The sequence below is a fragment of the Gymnoscopelus braueri genome, assembly GCF_963280865.1.
Source record: "Gymnoscopelus braueri genome assembly, chromosome: 4".
NCBI lineage: Eukaryota > Metazoa > Chordata > Actinopteri > Myctophiformes > Myctophidae > Gymnoscopelus > Gymnoscopelus braueri.
This window is the reverse complement of record NC_137605.1, coordinates 3,864,097-3,883,643: the sequence shown is the minus strand read 5'-3', so window position 1 is coordinate 3,883,643 and position 19,547 is coordinate 3,864,097. Positions and strand designations below refer to the sequence as shown.

General features: G+C 40.4%; 1 protein-coding gene across 2 annotated transcripts in view; it reads right to left on the bottom strand.

Moving 5' to 3' along the window:
- The window catches only part of LOC308083139 (uncharacterized protein), a 61,414-nt gene extending 42,385 nt beyond the window's left edge, over nucleotides 1-19,029 (bottom strand). Inside the window, exons 1-7 of one of the 2 annotated variants that reach the window (XM_080425301.1) lie at nucleotides 18,756-19,029; nucleotides 15,398-15,526; nucleotides 12,055-12,183; nucleotides 11,195-11,293; nucleotides 5,837-5,944; nucleotides 3,591-3,705; nucleotides 522-612 (exon numbers count right to left, since the gene is read on the bottom strand). In XM_080425301.1, the coding sequence (XP_080281427.1) occupies nucleotides 522-612; nucleotides 3,591-3,705; nucleotides 5,837-5,944; nucleotides 11,195-11,293; nucleotides 12,055-12,183; nucleotides 15,398-15,526; nucleotides 18,756-18,810 (726 nt within the window). In that variant the 5' untranslated portion in view covers nucleotides 18,811-19,029. The remainder of the gene's footprint in view (nucleotides 1-521; nucleotides 613-3,590; nucleotides 3,706-5,836; nucleotides 5,945-11,194; nucleotides 11,294-12,054; nucleotides 12,184-15,397; nucleotides 15,527-18,755) is intronic. The other variant, XM_080425300.1, reaches the window with a different exon arrangement.
- Nucleotides 19,030-19,547: the final 518 nt, after the last annotated feature.

Genomic DNA, 19,547 nt, shown 5'->3' with positions numbered 1-19,547 from the left:
GTATCAGAACATAATGCCAGAACATTACAAGTACCCTATCACTGTTTCTCATTGTGGGGAATTAAATCCTATCTGGATGTTGTGTGGGGATATTCAAGTGTTCAAAATGTTTAGCCTGGCATGGCCAGACTAAAATCCAATCCAATCACAATCGAGCGGGGCCAGACTAATCTGCCGAGGGCTATTATAATTTTTTTGCACTGGCAGATTTGTCTGGTTTCCAAGCAAAATAAAAGTTAGGCGGATTTTGGTAAAATACTACAGTAAACAGTGGCAGTGACTTTTATGTTTGAGATGAGAGTGGGCCATCAATTTAAAGGAGTGTAAATACTGTAGTATAACACTGGTTTAGTTCAGCGTAGCCTACTGTCTTTCCATTTCTCTACATTACATAGTTGTCTACTTGTGTTGACACATACAGTACATATTAGAGAGAAAGAGAGAATGCATGCAATGCACTGTCTGTATAGCAACCTACTAGTGTATTTAACCACGCTGCCCTCTGCAGGCTAATCACTGACCTGCATGTCTTTATATGTGTGAGGGAGGATGTATTCTGGAGGAAACTTCTTCTCGTTGTCGTTGTTGAAGAGCTGGTCCAAAATGGAAAGGCTGAAGAAACAGAAAATAATAAAGTCACATAAACCTGAAGAGGTTGTACATTTTAAATGACTTCTACGGACAAAATGATTTATACATAAATAAATACATACATAAGAAAGAGGCTGTATTATTCCTGCTGTGGACAGTAATGCATGGCTGCACACAGAACACTTATTCAGGATACCTGATAAACAAGTGAAATTGGATGTGATGGAACACAAATAAATGAGGAGACACAATTAGAACTGGAACACTATAGAATCAAAGCTGATGAATGGGTATTCTCTCCTGATTGGCTGAAATTGGCATTCTAAATCTGTGCTAAATCTGGTGGATTTAGCTCTGCTACATCCACCTACTATTGAGCACTATTGAGACCTTCTACAGTTACCTTTGAGATGTTGATCCTCTCTCTCTCTCTCTCTCTCTCTCTCTCTCTCTCTCTCTCTCTCTCTCTCTCTCTCTCTCTCTCTCTCTCTCTCTCTCTCTCTCTCTCTCTCTCTCTCTCCAAATGTTTGGGTGACCTACTCCTTTAAGTCTCGAGCTATACAGCATATTTCTTAGTTACATAACTTTCAGCTGTGCCAGAGAACAACTACGATAAACTATAATAAACTACAATAAACTATAATAAACTACAATAAACTATAATAAACTACAATAAACTATAATAAACTACAATAAACGTGTGGTTGAACTAAATAGACAGTTCCCACATGTGCATTTGTGAATGCTGTTTTGCTCAGGGTTTATGTAATCAAAATGTCATTATGACACTTTCAAAATGTCCTTGTTCTACACTAACACAGCAAAGCTACTGTTTATAATGCAGGACTTGTTTCTCTATGTATTTCAAAACTAGAACTGGGCCCTGTGGCAAAGTGGGCCTCAGGTTTTATATGTCATGTATGTACAGTACACATAACCCAAAGAGTGGGCAACTGAGAAGTCTGGTCACTTCAATGTTAAGTTGGCTATTTTCTCCCAACATGTATAGAGCATCGCAGTTCCCGCCCCCTCCGGGTGCCGGAAGAAAAAACTCAATGCATTTTTCCCATTGACATTTCCAAAAATATTTATATCTATTAATGTAAGCCTCGAATCAAGCCATCATGACATCACATGAATCATGACCATAAAACGTTTGATTCTGTGATTTATTTATTTTTTAAACGGCAAAACAAGGGTATTTATTAAATATAGTATATCATATAATTAAATATAAAATTTAAAAAAATCACTGAAAAAAACGTTTTATGGTCATGATTCATGTCATGTCATGATGGCTTGATTCGAGGCTTAAATTAATATTAATATTAATATTTTTGCAAATGTCAATGGGAAAAGTGCATTGAGTTTTTTCTTCCGGCACCAGGAAAAACCAGGAAGTGGGCGGGAACTGCGACGCTCTATTAAGAACTAAATGTGAGCTTTGGGAAATGGTCAGAAATAAGGTAAAGGTCTAATATTTCAACAATGAGAGACAGCGCTATCCCAAACCGACTTGGCGGGTTGCCACGGCGGAGTCGGTCGGAGACCGACCCCGCCGTGGCGGGCCGGAGACCGACTCCGCCGACTCCTTCCTGGCGGAGACCGACTCCGCCGACTCTGGCCTGGCGGAGACCGACCCCGCCGTGGCGGACACCGACACGTCGGTCGGTCAGTTAGAGGGACAACTGTGCTGCTATTATAAATACATAATACATGACAGTTGTTCAGCACCTTGTTCAGATTCAAAGAACGTTCATACAAGGATGATCACAACATTATGAACAAACTGAAGCACACATCGTTCTGAAAATAAAGCTTTATTCATTTATTTACTTTATTTCACATACTTTGAAAAAACATAAACATACAGTTCAACATGAACAGTTAGTTGATATATAATGTAGAAGAGACACTAGAATCAGTGAATAGGAAGTGTCCATTTATCTCATAGTGTCCAACATGTTACATATCAAATCAGATACAATAACGTGCATATTAGTAAAGCAGATGTTACATATCACTCGTATAACATAACACCCATAGATCAAGCAGATAAACATAATAATATAATGTGCATTTGTCACAATATGAATGATAGTAGCTTTCAGCAGGTCAAAATCTGTAATAACATTAGTCTAGTGGTTTTCAAAGTGGGGTCCAGGCAGGGACCCTCAGGTTTCCTTGAGCGGGTTCCTAATGGACCCTGTAACTCTGAGTCACAGGGGATGTTGAAATTAAAACGTTTAAGAACCTTTGTATTATTTTAACAGGATGGCCCAGTGTTTAGCCTATTTGAACCTCACAGCAAGAGGTTCAAACCCCAGTAGTGCATGGTGGCCTTTCTGTGTGGAGTTTGAATGTTCCCTTGTTTGCTGGATGGATACTCCTACAGTAGGCTATACCGGTGCTCTTGAGCAAGATACTGGCATCATAACTGGAATAACTGGTCCTCGAGGGCTACATGGTCCTCACCGTTGGTTCTCACCGCTCCTGACGCTGGGTTAAATGCAGAGGACACATTTCACCAAGAGGACAATAATCAATAACAATGACATTTAAATTGTTATGCATTTGTGTGGCTATGTATTTGTAGAAAATGGTGGAGTCATTCACCTCCGTCAGCGGTGGATCCTGGATCAGCGCTGTATACAGGATCCATCATCTTCAAACCAACACACACACTGTCTTGTATGTTTTTGATTGGTCTAATAATTCCACACCCTTACATGTTCTGTTTATTGTTTTCATTGTTGTTAGTGTGAGGTGACTCTACACATCAGGACTAGATCTTTGCTTTAACTACAATGACGTGATATTTCTGTCATAAAGTGGTTCGTGTGTTGCTGAATCGATACGAGTTGTTTTTCAGGCCTAACAGTTGTTTGTTCATTTGTATGGAGAGTTGCTCAGTGATTGTAATCTAGATGTAATCAGTCCAATATAATAGTACGTTGTATCTAGAGGTGATCCTATCCATCTAAAGTGGTAGTACTCACCACTGGTACCTGAAGGCGATCACAATCACAACGACAGCCAGTAGTGGCACCAGCAACAACAACAGAGTCCACCGAGCCCGTTGGTCTCCAGGGGGGTCTGGGGTACTGTGGGGTACTGATATTGCAAAAACAAAGATTAACAAACATGTAGTAAGGTATCACACCAGTGTATGTAAATAAAGGAAAAGGCTTTTATTTGTATTTGCAGAGCAGTCAGATCACACAACTAATGACATGAGCAAACCATTATAGTCATCAATGTCATACTACAACCTTATTGTATTTACAGGCTTATTGTATGTATAGGCTTGTATATTATTGTTAATAGGCTTCTACTGTTGGGCAACAGTCTGCTTGGGAATGATGCAAGTTGTGAATGTATGCCCCACCCGGTTGTGGAGTACCCTGTTGTCAGTGTACCTGTTGTACCCGTCTGTCTGTCTGTCTGTCTGTCTGTCTGTCTGTCTGTCTGTCTGTCTGTCTGGGCTGTCAATGATAATGAACTCTGTGTGTGTGTGTGTGTGTGTGTGTGTGTGTGTGTGTGTGTGTGTGTGTGTGTGTGTGTGTGTGTGTGTGTGTGTGTGTGTGTGTGTGTGTGTGTGTGTGTGTGTGTGTGTGTGTGTGTGTGTGTGTGTGTGTGTGTGTGTGTGTGTGTGTGTGTGCGCGCGCGTGTGTGTGTGTGCGTGTGTGCGTAGCACGCTGATGCTGTTGTGATTGACTATAGTCAGACTATAGTTTATCATTTTACCTAAGCATCAACATTAAATAAAAATAAATACACAAACCAAAATAGTCTAAATAGCGTTTAGATAACTTATACAGTATAGCTTTGTGTGCCTCTGTCCTTTAAGCCCTATGTGCTGTGCAGTGGTCATCTGTGTGTTTTGTGATGATTTCTAAAATGATTTGATTTCATGTGTATGTACAGTATCCATGCTTGTAAGCCCTGCAGTTAAGCATGCAAGGCATATTCATGTGTTTGCTGTTAAACCAACATCTAGCTCTATGTTTTGCAGTATAGTGTCATGCATTACATGCACTAAAAATGGATATGGCCTTTTTTATGGCAGTTTAAATACTGCAACCTCTACGTTGGTGATATTACCGATGTTCCCTCAGAAAATACTTTCGAGAAAACTCCTAAAGGATTCCATCAAGCCCCTACGCAAGCAGTGTTACAGAGCAGTGACAAAAAAGGCTGCAAAATGAATAAATGTGAATTTCTACTTTGGGAATGAATAAAGTACAAGATCATCATACCTCAAAAGAACTACCGGCGGGCGCGTGGCGAAGCGAGCGGGAGGCTTCGATGTTGCCGCCCGCGCTACAAACGGGCGCTCCCCGACCGTTCTCTCGTGAGCGCACCACATTAACTGTCCCCCCAACGCCAACGCAGAAATAAAATAAACCGCGGATCTGCGAGCTCGCGACAAGCTCTTAAAGGGATATTTCACTTTCAAAAAAACTTTTGGTCATTTTATCGTCTACTCAGGCCTTTGTGAGCCCCCCAGACAGTTTTTAAGTTGCTCGATTCAGTATTTAGACATTAGATATTCATTTTATCAGACACGCCCCCTTCCTATACAAACCCATTGTAACTTCAAACTCCATTTTAACCATGTTAGATTCATCGAAAACACCCGTCTTTGGTTCTGGTGACTCACCCTGCCCTCCTAATGCGCGAGGGGGCTGTGTTTTTCTGATTTGTTTTCCCATTTATTTTATTTTATTTCTTTATTGTATTTTATTATTTTCATTTTCCAAAAAATATATAAAAAATAAATGAAAAAAGCAATTGAAAAAACACGGCCCCCTTGCATATTAGGGGTACGGTATGAGTCACCAGAACCAAGGACGGGTGTTTTTGATGAATCTAACATGGTTAAAATGGAGTTTGAAGATACAATGGGTTTGTATAGGAAGGGGGCGTGTCTGATAAAATGAATATCTAATATCTAAATACTGAATCGAGCAACTTATAAACTGTCTGGGGGGCTCACAAAAGCCTGAGTAGATGATACAGTGACCAAAAGTTGTTTTGAAAGTGAAATGTCCCTAATGTTTGATTTTCCTCCATGCTCTCCCACTCCCTATCCCCCTTCCTTTTCCCTCTTCTCCCTTCCTGAAAGAAATACAACAAAATGATGGAGCCTGCGCAGAAAACTAATTCCGCTAAAGTTGATGAACCCAAAGTATAGAGATAATCCTACCAAAGGTATGAAGAACAACCACAATGTTTTACTTACTCTCACCGTTGCACCAGCTCTCTTTACAGCAGGTTGCTCCATTTAGATCTACACACATGTCCTCAGAGGCACAGCCCTTCCCTGTCAGCACCACGCCTCCAATTTTCACTGTGAACACAAATACATAAAACAGTCATGGCTGCTCCATTCATAATTTAACCCATTAAGACCTGAGGCCGATTCTACAGTTTATGAAAAACTATTGTTTCTATATCAGTGGTGCTCAAAGTTTTTTTTTTCCAAGGACCACCAAAAATTACATGTATTTGACACGGACCCCCATCTCAGTTCCAGGGACCCCCAGAAACAAAGATTTGAGTTTATAAATGTTCGCTTTAAATATATATATATAAGATTTGAAAAAACGGTATGTTGCTATATCAGTGGATCTCAGACTATTTCATGTGAAGGAACCCCAAAACCATATGAATTTGGCCGCCGACCCCCATCTCAAAATATTTTGCTCCAGGGACCCCCCCCCCCCCCCCCCCAGAAGCAAATATTTGAGTTAAAAATTTTCGCTTTAAAAATATATATTCAAAGATTTGCACACATTTTCATTTCTAAAATAGCAGATCTACAAGCTCATAGAGTGGCAGTCGGTGCCACGCTATGAGCTTGTAGATCTGCTATTCTTGAATAGCCAAAGTATAAAATAAGGGTTTAAGTGGTTGCTTAAATGGGTTAATGTCCAAACTTCCTTGTAGTAGAGCGTTTTGGCAATAGAATAGTGCAGTTTTTGTAAGAAGCGTGAAACTTTCAGCATAGTTAGTAAATACCATAACGAGGGAGGTAAGTCAGATTTCACCTCTGAGAGGTCAAATCCAAGATGGCCGCCAGTCCACTGGGTCTAAATGTTAAAAACATATCATTTTGGAACTAAATACTGCAGAAAAACATTTAAGGAGTTCTTTACAACTAAGTTGAGGTTGCCCATTCATTTGATGATACTTTGGAGATTGCCATAACCTTGAAGGTCAAGTTTGAATCAGAGAACAGAGGACTCCACTTCCATTGGTTGCCAAAAAAATTGATGACCAGCGGACCGGTAGGCAGTGGTTCCAGTAGTAGACACAAAGGAGACTCTTTGTGTCTCCTACCGGAACCGCTGCCGGTCATCAAATTATTGGCTTAAAAATGCGACAGAAACAAAACCATATCCTGAATTCAAGTCTCCATGGGGTGACTAATCGATGGAAACATTTCATTTTGGGGTTGCATTGTCCCTTTAATGATACTTGATGACTTCTATCTTTCATTGGCGCCTTATATTGTTGATCTTAAAGGAGAATACCGGACAAATTATGTGTTGTCTTTGATGTCTCGTTACTCACCTATCGACGTGAAAAGTGGCGTTCTTTTTTTCCATAGATTCCCCTGTCGTCATTTTTTAAACCCCCTCCGTTGTCATAATGGGAGCGCGTGGGTTAGGGAGATTCGTCTATTATAACCAATGCAAAGTTGTTTTTTTCTCTACTGCTAGTCATTGTGGAGTCTCATGATAGTCAAACATGCGCTGAAATTTCCTGCTAGGCCACCGTTAATGGCGAACGACTTAACACTGGTTGCTTGTTTCCAGAACCTAGCAACACGAGTTGCGAGTTGTTATAATAGACGAATCTCCCTAACCCACGCGCTCCCATTATGACAACGGAGGGGGTTTAAAAAATGACGACAGGGGAATCTATGGAAAAAAAGAACGCCACTTTTCACGTCGATAGGTGAGTAACGAGACATCAAAGACAACACTTAATTTGTCCGGTATTCTCCTTTAACAACTGACACTGTTTTCTGGCAAATTAAACATAGTGGTATTGAATTGGCATGACATGGTAAAATGAAAGCGAAAGCATTCGTCAATTTTGGGTTAAAGTGTCGGTTCTCTGCATCTGCTTTTCGGGGCTTGCTGAGGCTCATCTTTGCTGCTGCTCTGAATGGGGTCAGGCAGGTGAGTCCGAGGTGACTTGACGTTCCGCTTCATGGTTCCGCTGCGTTGAATGAATGCACACAGTTTTGCCTTCCTGGATGATTATTCATGTAATAGTATGTAATTAAGGTTAAGATAATAACTTCATTCTGTCCCAAAAAAATAATAAAAGTATATATATAATTTATATATGTATATATATATATATATATATATATATATATATATATATATATATATATATTTTAGGTCCGGGACTTTATCGCGTTAATTTCGATCAATTAATTACAGAAAAAATATTGCGTAAAAAAAATGTACGCATTTTAATCGCACTTATTTTTGCACCGCGGAACGTTTCTCACGGGACGAGTTTCAGACAGACCGATTATCCCGGTGCACCAACTGAACGTGCATGGTCTCACACAACAACAAACTCCAGTCAACACAGTGCATGAAAGTGAAACATGAATGAAGACGCCAATGAGACCACTTTGATTGGCCCCGTGGATGGGAAATGTTGTTTTAAAAAACGGACGGATGGAAGCGTGGATAAAAACACGGTTGTGTGCAAATTATGCAAAAAAGAATTTGCATATCACCGCAGCTCGTCAAGCCTTCGGTGTCACATTAAGGCAAAACATGTTGCAGCTAGTGTGGAAGGTAACGTTAATAAAACAAGTCAGAGTACAACAACCCACACCCAACCCACACTCGACCAGATGAGTAGTTTCAGAGCCAGGATGAGTAAGTCCACGTCTGAAAAAATAACAAACTCTCTGGCTCACTGGATTGCAATCGACTGTAGACCACTTGCGGTGGTAGAAGATCAAGGGCTGCAAAAGGTGCTGCAGATTGCGTCGTCTGACACAACATATGAGCTGCCATGCAGAAAGACAATGTCAAAAAGAATCCAGCAGCTTTATGAGACTGAAAAAACAGCAAAGAATAATTTAAGGAGGAAGCCGAATATGTTGCTCTGACTGGGGATCATTGGACCTCGGTAAGCAATTCAAATTACCTCGGTGTGACGGCACACTTTATTGACACCAAGTGGCGTCTTCAGTCATTTGCCTTGACCATCCAGAAGACAACCACCAATCTCTTTGCTGAAAACGTGGCAGAGGATTTTGAATCTGTGGCAGAGGCCTGGGAAGTCACACAAAAGGTCACCACAATCGGAACAGACAGTGCCCGAACCATGATTGCTGCAATGAGAAAGCTCAGATTCCAGCACATGCCGTGTGTTGCTCACGTGTTGCAGAGGACCATCACTGTTTGCCTTGGTGACAGTGGGTTTACAGCCACATTGGCAAAATGTCGCAAGATAGTGGGGCACTTTAAACACAGCCCCTTAAACACAGAGGAACTGCACCAGGAGCAAAAAGAAAATGGACAAGAAAAAGAGCCACTGATACAGGACGTGTCCACAAGGTGGAATTCAACACTGTTTATGATCTCTCGTCTGTTGAAGAACCAAGAGGCTGTGAAGGCTACTCTAGCCAAACAGAAGCATAAGCTAACCATGTTGACTACAGCAGAGTGGGACAAACCGCAGAGGCTGGAGACCCTCCTTGAACCATGCAGGTAAACACCCACCAACTGTTTTATTAATGGGATTCATTACGCGTTACTGTCCCTTGAAAAGCTTTGTGAATAGTGATAGTGCAATATAAATTAAATTGCTTTTCCAAAATTGTAAGTACTGAATATCGATATCACTATGACTATAGTATAAAATTGCTACTGTTTTTTTTTTAATATATATATGCAATTTGAATCTACTATTAATTGGTCCAATAATTAAATCACTTTCCTAAACTATCCACTGCATATACGTGACTGAGCTCCTTGGGGGTGAGACTTATGTCTCATGCTCTGTGGTGTTACCTTCTCTCCGCCACCTGACCCACATCATGGAGGTCTCAGATGACGACCCAGCCTACGTGGTGAGGTTCAAGGCTGCCTTCACAAATGACCTGTCTCAACTCAAAGATACACTCAACCATGGATGGCTCACGGTGGCTACAGCACTCGACCCGTGCTTTAAGGACCTAAAGTGTCTACCAAGAGGAGAGCGAGAAGGGGTGTGGACCAGCTGAGGCACTGCTGCGAGAAGAACCCGGCAGAGCCACTCCAGAACCCACAGAGGAGCCAGCAAGGAAGAGGAGCCTCCTGCTGTTTAATTCAGACTCTGAATCAGAGGATGAAGAGGGGCCCAACATGGCTCTGAGACGCTACAGAGCAGAGCCCACCATCAGTGAGACAGACTGCCCACTGCACTGGTGGTCCACTCATGCAGGGGCCCATCCACAGCTTTCTACCCTGGCACGCAAGTATCTGGGCAGCCCTGCCACTTCTGTCCCTTGTGAGAGACTTTTCTCACTGGCAGGTAACATTGTTCAAAAGAAAAGGGCAGCCTTGAGCTCTGAAAATGTGAACAGGGCAGGCTAGTTTGTCTCAGCAACTGGCTGAAAGAGAAGAAGCAGGGAAGTAGGCTGAGAGGTATCCTGAGGCCAATGGGCTTGTTGTCACTAAAATGTTGATCGGTTATGGGCTATTTTTTGCAACAGAGATATTGTCAGGATATTGGAGGAATAGGAGGGATTGAGGTCAATCACTGGCACTTTTTTATTTTATTTTACCATTTTAAATGGTACAAGTGGAACTTTATGTTGAACTGTTTATTATGCTGGCCTTATTCAGAGAGTTTCTGAGTTGATTAGATTTGTTGGACTGTTGGTAAATCAACAAAGACTGTTATGTCCTCTGAAGCAACAGAGAGATATTTTCTAATGGTCAGGGTTTCCACTGTTCTGATTTACTTGAAAGTATTGTGTTTTACTTAAAAAAATAATAATAATAGGTTGGAAGTGTTGAGTTTACAGAAGGTCCTTGAACGTATATAGGCTCTACCTGAATCTCTGAAATGTATCCTAAAGTTGCTGCACTTTATGGCAATAATTGCACTGATCTGTTGGTTTGGTTAAGTACCATCTTGATAGAACAAAATAAACAATGTTTTGTTGCCTAAGCTTATGTACTCACTATTCATTGATTCACTCGTGTACCAAAATCCATTTGAAAAAAAGTGGTTCTCACTGTTCTGGTCAAATATTGATATGCGATTAAAATGCGATTAATTTAGATTAATTAACTACAAAGCCTCTAATTAATTAGATTATTATTTTTAATCGAGTCCCAGCCCTAATATATTTTTTTGATTGATTGATTGGTGGGCCAGTCAAAATTGTGCCGTGGGCCGGAAGTGGCCCGCGGGTTTGAGTATCACTGCTCTAGACAACAAAGCCGGACGTACTGTACCACGGTGGATTCGAACCCAGAACCTCCGTGGTGGTGGGCAGTGACTTTACCAATGCGCCACCTGAGCGAGAGAAGACAGTCATATACATTTTAAACGATATGTTTATTACCTGTTCCATTGATGCAGTGATCCTGATCCCCAGTACATTGTAGAACGTTGGTGCAGTCGTTGTCTTTGCAAGTGTAGCACTCCAGGCCGTTGGGAGGAGCTGTAAAGGTACATCAAGTTCATATTGAACATGCTCAAAGCCATTGCGGCTTTCATGGACGATCCATTTTAATTGACCTTCTATTGTTAACTGTACTTCCATGTGCTTTTTCTCTGCAACCTTCTAAATAAAGTATTCCATCAATCAAAACTTGTGTACAGAAAAAAAAACATTCGTAAAGTTAAAAAAAAAAATGTTTCCAAACTTTTCACTTACGTATAATGACATGCCCAAATGCCCATTCATTTGATAAAATTAATTGTTTTAATTATGTAATAATTATAATGCGCTTGTAAGGAATTACACTCGTTATGAATGTTTATAATTATGCATAACAACCTATAACAAAGACACTTTATAACTAGCTAATTTAAGGTAGAAAATGTGCTGTTCCATAGAGCTTATAATGCATCCAGCACTTATAATATTGTAAAAAATATATACGTGGTTATAAGTAGTCATACATGATTATAAACATTTATAACAAGTGTTATAATGTCTTATAAGCACATTATAATGCATTATGCTGTTTTTATGTTTTGTGTGAGGACTGCGGATGAAAATTAGCATCTTTGCTAAATCCGGTGTATTTACGTTCATGTGACGTTCATTAATATGCTCTGTCCTGTCTAAATAAACAAATAAAATAAAAAATTATAAATGTGATTATAATGCATTATAGACCCAATCTTTAATCAAATAAAATCTTTTAGTTTGATTAACTGTTGCAGCCCTACACAACACACGGTACAGATACTTACGTTGGGTGAAATTATGATTGCATTTGTCAGTGCTGCAGCAGTCTTCTCTGTAATAGTTCACTCCCATGTTCACTGACCCACATGGTTCATCTGCGTCGATGCAGTACTTAGAACATTCGTCTTTTGCTTCTGAAATCAAACAAGATAATGTCTTAGTCATACTAGATGACAGTTTTACATAACAATCTGTTTGTATTAGGGCTGGGACTCGATTAAAAAAAATAATCTAATTAATTAGAAGCTTTGTAATTAATGAATCACAATTAATCGCATATCAATATTTGACCTGAGAAAAGTGAAAATATTTTTTTTCAAATGGATTTTGGAATACGTCTTTAAGTACATGTACTCAAGAACTGTACTTAAAGGGATACTTTAGTAGGACACTGCGTGTCGTGAGGGGGCCATGAATTTTCCATAACTTTTTTCATTTATTTTTAATATTTTTTTAAAATGTGTCCCCGGCCCGAGAGTGAAGTATCCCTTTAAGCATAATTTTGAGGTACTTGCACTTGACTCGAGTATTTCCAATACTTTTACTTACTCCACTATATCTCAGAGGCAAATATTGTACTTTTACTCCATTACAATTATTTGAAAACTTTAGTTAAGTGTGCCTGCCATGTAATGGCAAAACACTTATTGAGATCCGTCATATTTAATAATCCAAGTTTATTTCACGCAACAAAAGTTTGTCGCTCCGTAACTGCCGCACGGTTTACACTACCGCCACAATATATACATCAAAAGGTGCGGCTTGGTCGGGAATCGTGTGCTCGGAGGTTTTTTGCTGTTACGCGTTACCATTGCGACGTTATTCGCAAAAAACAACTAAACCCCGCCCCTTTTGGCCGCACGCGCCGCGCAAAATGCTACTCCTCCCACACGGTTTACACGTCAGTGTCAATGTATACATCAAAACGTGCGGAACGACCGGCCCACTTACCGCTTACTTTTCTCGCCGCTTCGCGTTACCACGGCGACGTAATTGGCAAAACCACGTAGCCGCGCCCCCTTTTCAGTCCCACATTCAGACTCATTCTAAAAAAACAGCCTTCATCATCATCCTCTTCTAGGTGGCCTTTGTTATGAACCTTTTACATTGAAATGGACCCGGATCTCAAAGTGTTAAACAGTGCAACCTGCACTCTGAACCGGATCTGTAAAGGTTTATTTTTTAACACGGGTTTGAATGGGGGACTAAAAGGGGGCGTGGCTACGTGGTTTTGCCGATTACGTTGCCGTGGTAACGCGAAGCGGCAATAAAAGTAATAGCCTAGTTGGCCCGGTCGTTACGCACGTTTTGATGTATACATTGCCAGGGACATGTAAACCGTGTGGGAGGAGTAGCATTTTGCGCGCCGCGTGTGGCCAAAAGGGGTGGGGTTTCATAGTTTTTTGCGAATAACGTCGCAATGGTAACGCATAACGGACATGTATTTCCGGGCACATTTCACAGCTCATTCCCGGCCAAGCCGCACATTTTGATGTATATATTGGCGGGGTAGTGTAAAAAGTGCGGCAGTTATGGTCAATCGAATTTTGCAAGGATAAATATGTATTAACTAGAAACAAATTTCCTACGAAAATTTAAGTGTGCCTGGAGTTGGCTGAGGACTGAAAATAGTGTCACTACAAATTACCCCGAATCGACTCCAAATGGCCACAATGGTGCTATTAACAGGTTTTTGGGTGGTCCATTTTGGTGGAAAATGAAAAAAGCAGCAAAAAAATAATTGTAACATCAATAAAAAATAAACCAAAATGTAAAAAAGGAAAATAAAAAAACTAAAAATGTAAGGAAAAAAGGAGCATCTAAACAATGTTTGACATTTTTTTAAATATATAAACAATTACTGAAATGGTTTCGAGTGCTTGTTTCACCCACTTCTGAAGGTCTGACGCAAAAACTGACCATTATATATTTGTTCGCAGTCCCCCATTTAGGGGGAGTAGGCGAAGTTTCGGAAAACCGGAAGTGAATAAATCCACTTCCAGATGTGACGCAATTGTTTGCAGATCCCTATTTAGGGGAGGTAGGCGAAGTTTTGGACGGGCACTTTTCAAAACCGGAAGTGATAAATCCACTTCCTGTTGTGTTGCATTTGTTGTCAGACCACCACTTAGGGGGGGTGCGCAAAGTTTCGGAGCATTTTGGGCACTTTTTAAACCGGAAGAGAAGAGGTCCACTTTCGGGTTGCACCATTGAGCTCCATACCCCTCAAAGAGTGTTTGGGGGTAAAACAAACAAAAAATCAACAACAAAGTAAACTGCAGCCAGCACATGCAGTGCATGAAAACAGGAATGAAGACGCGCCCGCGTAGCCTGCTTGATAATGTTGGCTGGGCAAATCAGAAAACTACTATAAAACAATAGTAACAACACACTCTACCAGCCTCCAGTGGTGGAAAATAGGAGATCTACAAGCTCACAATGCCTTGCGCTTGTAGATCTGCTATTTTCACATGGTTACTGTATGTTTTATAATTATAATCGAAATCTACAAAGTAACTAATAACTACTTTTCAAATAATTGTAGTGGAGTAAAAGTACAATATTTGCCTCTGAGATATAGTGGAGTTACTGGAGTAGAAGTAAAAGTATTAGAAATTGTAAATACTCGAGAGTCAAGTGCAAATACCTCAAAATTGTACTTAAGTACAGTTCTTGAGTACATGTACTTAAAGACATATGCCAAAATCCATAAAAAAAAAAAAGCTTTTCACTGTTCTTAGGTGAAATATTGATATGCGATATATATATGAATCAACTAGCTTTTTAGGACCAAAGGAACATTCTTGGCCGAAAATTAGGCCGAAAAAAACCCCCCAAAACATTGAGTGTGATTTGTTTTATTACCATTGCTGTCATGTCTATGACTCTGTTGTGTGTTAACTAACCTAACAGTCACTGTTGTCCAACCAGCAATGTCACGTTTTTGTCGCATTCCTGAGTCAATAATTTGATGACCAGTGGTGGCTCCGGTAGGAGACATTAACATCTTTCCGTCGGTCATCAAATTATTGGCTCAGGAATGCGACAAAAACAAAAACATCTCTATGAATTCAAGGCTTCATTGCGTGTGTAATTGATAGAGTCCTTTTTTGGGTGAACTATCCCTTTAAGTCAGTTAAACTCCTTAGTTTTTAGTTGTCCACCGAACAGCCATACATTTATATGAAATAGATTTTCATGCCATATTAACTTATTTTGCTGGGGATCCCCTGGGAACCCCTCAAGGACCCCTGCGGGTCCTCTGAACCCAGTTTGGGAACCACTGAAATGTGTACTGAGTTTTATATCACAAAAATGAAATGCTGAGGTTATACCTCTATCACATACCCAACTTGACTGTTAGTGCGGCACACTTCTGCTGTTCATCACATGAAATTAATTCACAATTATTGCAGTCCGAGGGCTCTCCTGTTTGGCCCATCTCTGGATGGCACCCGTAACAGACCAAGGCATAGCCTAAGACAGGAGATCAAATAGAGTCAGGTTACAATAGAAAACTAATGTAAACCTTAAACACATTCCACAATGCATGTGTATTAGGAGCATGTGTAGTTTAACTTTTCATCATTTTACCACCGTCTGATTTATCAAACTGAACTTGTTGTAGCATCAACCAGCCTCACTGTGGATCATGTTGACACTAGAGGTGTTTGTGTGGAAATAGAAGTAAAACCCTGATCACTTATTTTTTTTGTTTTACTATAATTTTTATCCCACGATTTTGTAACCCTTATTTTTCACCCGGTGCCAATTTTCTAAGGGATCCTGGGCGCTACACTCCCCTCACCAGCCTAGGGAGGCCAGGGCCGTGCTCATGCCTTGATTGATTGATTGATGTACTTTATTTAGTAAGACATGAGAACAGTACATGACAGTACATAACAGTACATGGAAGTACAAATTCACAATACAAGGTCTACTAAACTGGAAAACTCATTAAGCACTAAGCTTGTTTAAGATGAGATCCCCATGCACACAAATCATGATGACATATAAGAGACAGACAGATATACACACTACTATACAGAATGTCATACAATCAGTTTACAAGTTACTGGTATGAAGAGTGAAAAATATGTACAAAAGAAGAAAGAGAGAGGGGGGGGGGGGTAGGGGGGTAGGGTAGGTTAGGACTTGGACTGGTTAGACGTAGCGCGTGGAAGGAACACGTTATTCCAACCAGTTCCCTTCCCCTCCATCAGGCGCCCCGGCTGTCATCATGGGGGAGGCAGTATAGTGACCAGGATTACTACATGTTTTTGTGAGGGTATTAACTACCCTGAGAGACACGGGGAGAACATGCTAACTCCACACAGAGTAGGCCCTTTCACCAACCCCACCTAGGGTATGGGCGATGATGACACCGAGGAGAAGACACGCCCCCAGCGCCCGCAGCGTCCCCGGCGGGAATCGAACCCAGGACCTTCTAGCTGTGAGGTGACAGCGCTACCGACTGCCCCAACTGTGCCCTCGAGCCTGATCACTTCTAAGGAGTAATACTGTATGTTTATCCTGTGTGGATGGTGCAGTGAAATCACTAATGTCAAATGCAAATCATTACATCCTGGACGTTGTCCTGTATGTAGTCCTGTCAGGGCTGGTTTTAAATGTACACAACCATGGGCATATTAAGTCGTAGCTAGTTCTTTGTGAGGTTTTGATATTTGATATTTTGTTATTCCACATACTGAAGTGTCCAGTAGCGGCTGGAGGGGATTTTGGATGGGGGGGGGCTATAAGACATCCATGATACCATAGTTCACCCTGCAGCAACAGCATCACATTCCAGATAGCAAGTTACAGCAATGAAACTACTGTAGGCTATCTATTCTTTGTTATAGGAAATACTCCACAACAACACGAGTACCACGTAACCCACAACAAAACAGAGCTTCCACTGCTCCAGTGAACGTTGTTTGTATGTGCAGATAGCTGCTCTTATATCATGAATCATATTGGTGGTATGTATAAACTGAAACTCATCTCCTCCTACAGTAGACCTCTTCCCATGTTCCTTATCACTGCTTTTAAAGCCACACACACACACACACACACACACACACACACACACACACACACACACACACACACACACACACACACACACACACACACACACACACACACACACACACACAGCCTCTGTCTGTCTGTCTGTCTGTCTGTCTGTCTGTCTGTCTCTCTAACACACACACACACACACACACACACACACACACACACACACACACACACGTCACATACACACACACACACACACACACACACACACACACACACACACAGGTGTGCTCCGTTGTATCAGTGAGTAAACAACACACTGACGCTGAACCCTGGGGTTGAATGTTTCAAATCATCAATGAGTGGGGCTTGATGGCGGTGTGGCGAGGATGAGCAGACTGCTAAACGTATCATTACCACCTGTTTCCTATACGGACCACCCACATAAGCCTGCCTCTTCCACCTAGGACCAGAGACGAGGGCATGGCTACGTGATGTTAAGCTGGACATCTGACAATACGTCAGATCTTTTGAGTAGCTTGAGTGATGGCACCACTATTGGACGTATTGGATGTGGTCCATAGTAAGCCTGCACGATATTTGGAAAGCATGCGATATTCGATAACGTTGCTGAATACCTCGATAACGTTAATACAAAGTACAAAAATAAATATTTACATAGTTTTAATGACTTTTTGCAAACTAAAGACAAAATATATATATATATATATATATATATATATATATATATATATATATATATAATATATATATATATATTATATTATAGTGTTGCCAGATTCTGTGAGTGAAAAAGCGACCACGTCTATGAAAATGAGCCCAACAGAAGCAACCAAATAAGCCCAACATTGCTTATAATAAGCAGACCTGGCAACACTGATTCTACCAGGTGCCTTATTTCCTTTACTTGCTAACAAATCACGCTCATTACAGCCTGTTGCATGCCAGGTTTGGCAAGAAGAGAGAGAGAGAGAGAGAGAGAGAGAGAGAGAGAGAGAGAGAGAGAGAGAGAGAGAGAGAGAGAGAGAGAGAGAGAGAGAGAGAGAGAGAGAGAGAGAGAGAGAAAAGCATCACTACTGGCTGGGGTAACTGGAACAGTGGGCCCCTGAAAACACTGCCCACCATGTCTTATGTATTTATTTTTGCTTTTACATTTCATTTCATATAAGCTAGATTTCCTTCAAAGGTTAAATACATATAATACTCCCCCCCCCCTTAATTACAGGGGGGGGGGAGTGTTTTTCTTCAGGTAATTTTCCAATGAGCTCTAATTTAATAACTTCTTTTATCTGTTTGACTATTAATGTTTTCGGATTTAGCTTTGTTGATTGCTCTTTTTAACTTGCAAAAACCCTTTGAAACTTCTGTTTGGAAAAGCGTTTAACAAATTAAGTTGTTATCATCATTATTGTGACAATCATCTATTATTGTTTATACAATAATAATAATAATAATAATAATAATAATAATAAGGGTAATAATAATAATAATAATAATAATAATAATAATAATAATATTAAAGTCATAATAAACATTATGATATAGATTAAAAGGTATACGTTGCAAAATCTGCACGGAAATAAGACAACGAAAGAAAGATAAATGAAAAAAGAAAAAAAAAATGAAACCCCAAAAGACGAAGGCATTAATACAAATCACTGACCTTTGGTGACGAGCGTAATCCAGGGGATAATAAGGATTCCTGTGAGCAGATGCATCGTGTTGATCTTTCTCTCATTTCCCTGTCTGAGGTTCAGACGTGGGTCTGCGTGGGTTAACCAGGGTTACAGCTTCTAATACTGTACGTCTGTGAAGGAGGCGTGGCGTCTGGGAGTCAGTGTGGTTATATGTGGCATTTGTCAGCTGGTGTAAAGTACATTTACTCAAGTACTGTACTTGAGTAAAATGGAGTATTTCCAATTTTCAATACTTTTACTTCTACTCCGCTACATCTCAGAGGCAAATGTTGTACTTTTACTCCACTACAATTATTTGAAAACTTTAGTTACTTTTTAGATTTAGATTTTCTATTTCTAAACATACATTAACCACTTAAGGTCTATATATATTTTGTCTATTCGAAAATAGCCGATCTACAAGCTCACAATGCGTTGCGATAAGACGCATTGTGAGCTTGTGGATCTGCTATTTTCAAAAGATTTGTATACATTTGAAAACGTGTGAAATGGAACATTCTGCACAATGAGTACTTTTACTTTTGGTACTGCATTTGTCCAATGTGGATTATAGTTTTTGACTTTGACCATTTTGTTAGACAATCATGCTCCCGTTACACAATACATGTCTCTGTCGGGTGAAAACCTCACCTTATACAGAAACTGTAGACTTTTCAGGATTCAAATAAAAAAAGTATCAAAAGTAGCAGATCTACAAGCTCAAAAAAAATGCGTCGCTTCGCGCCGTGTTTGGAACTTGTGGATCTGCTATTCTGTGT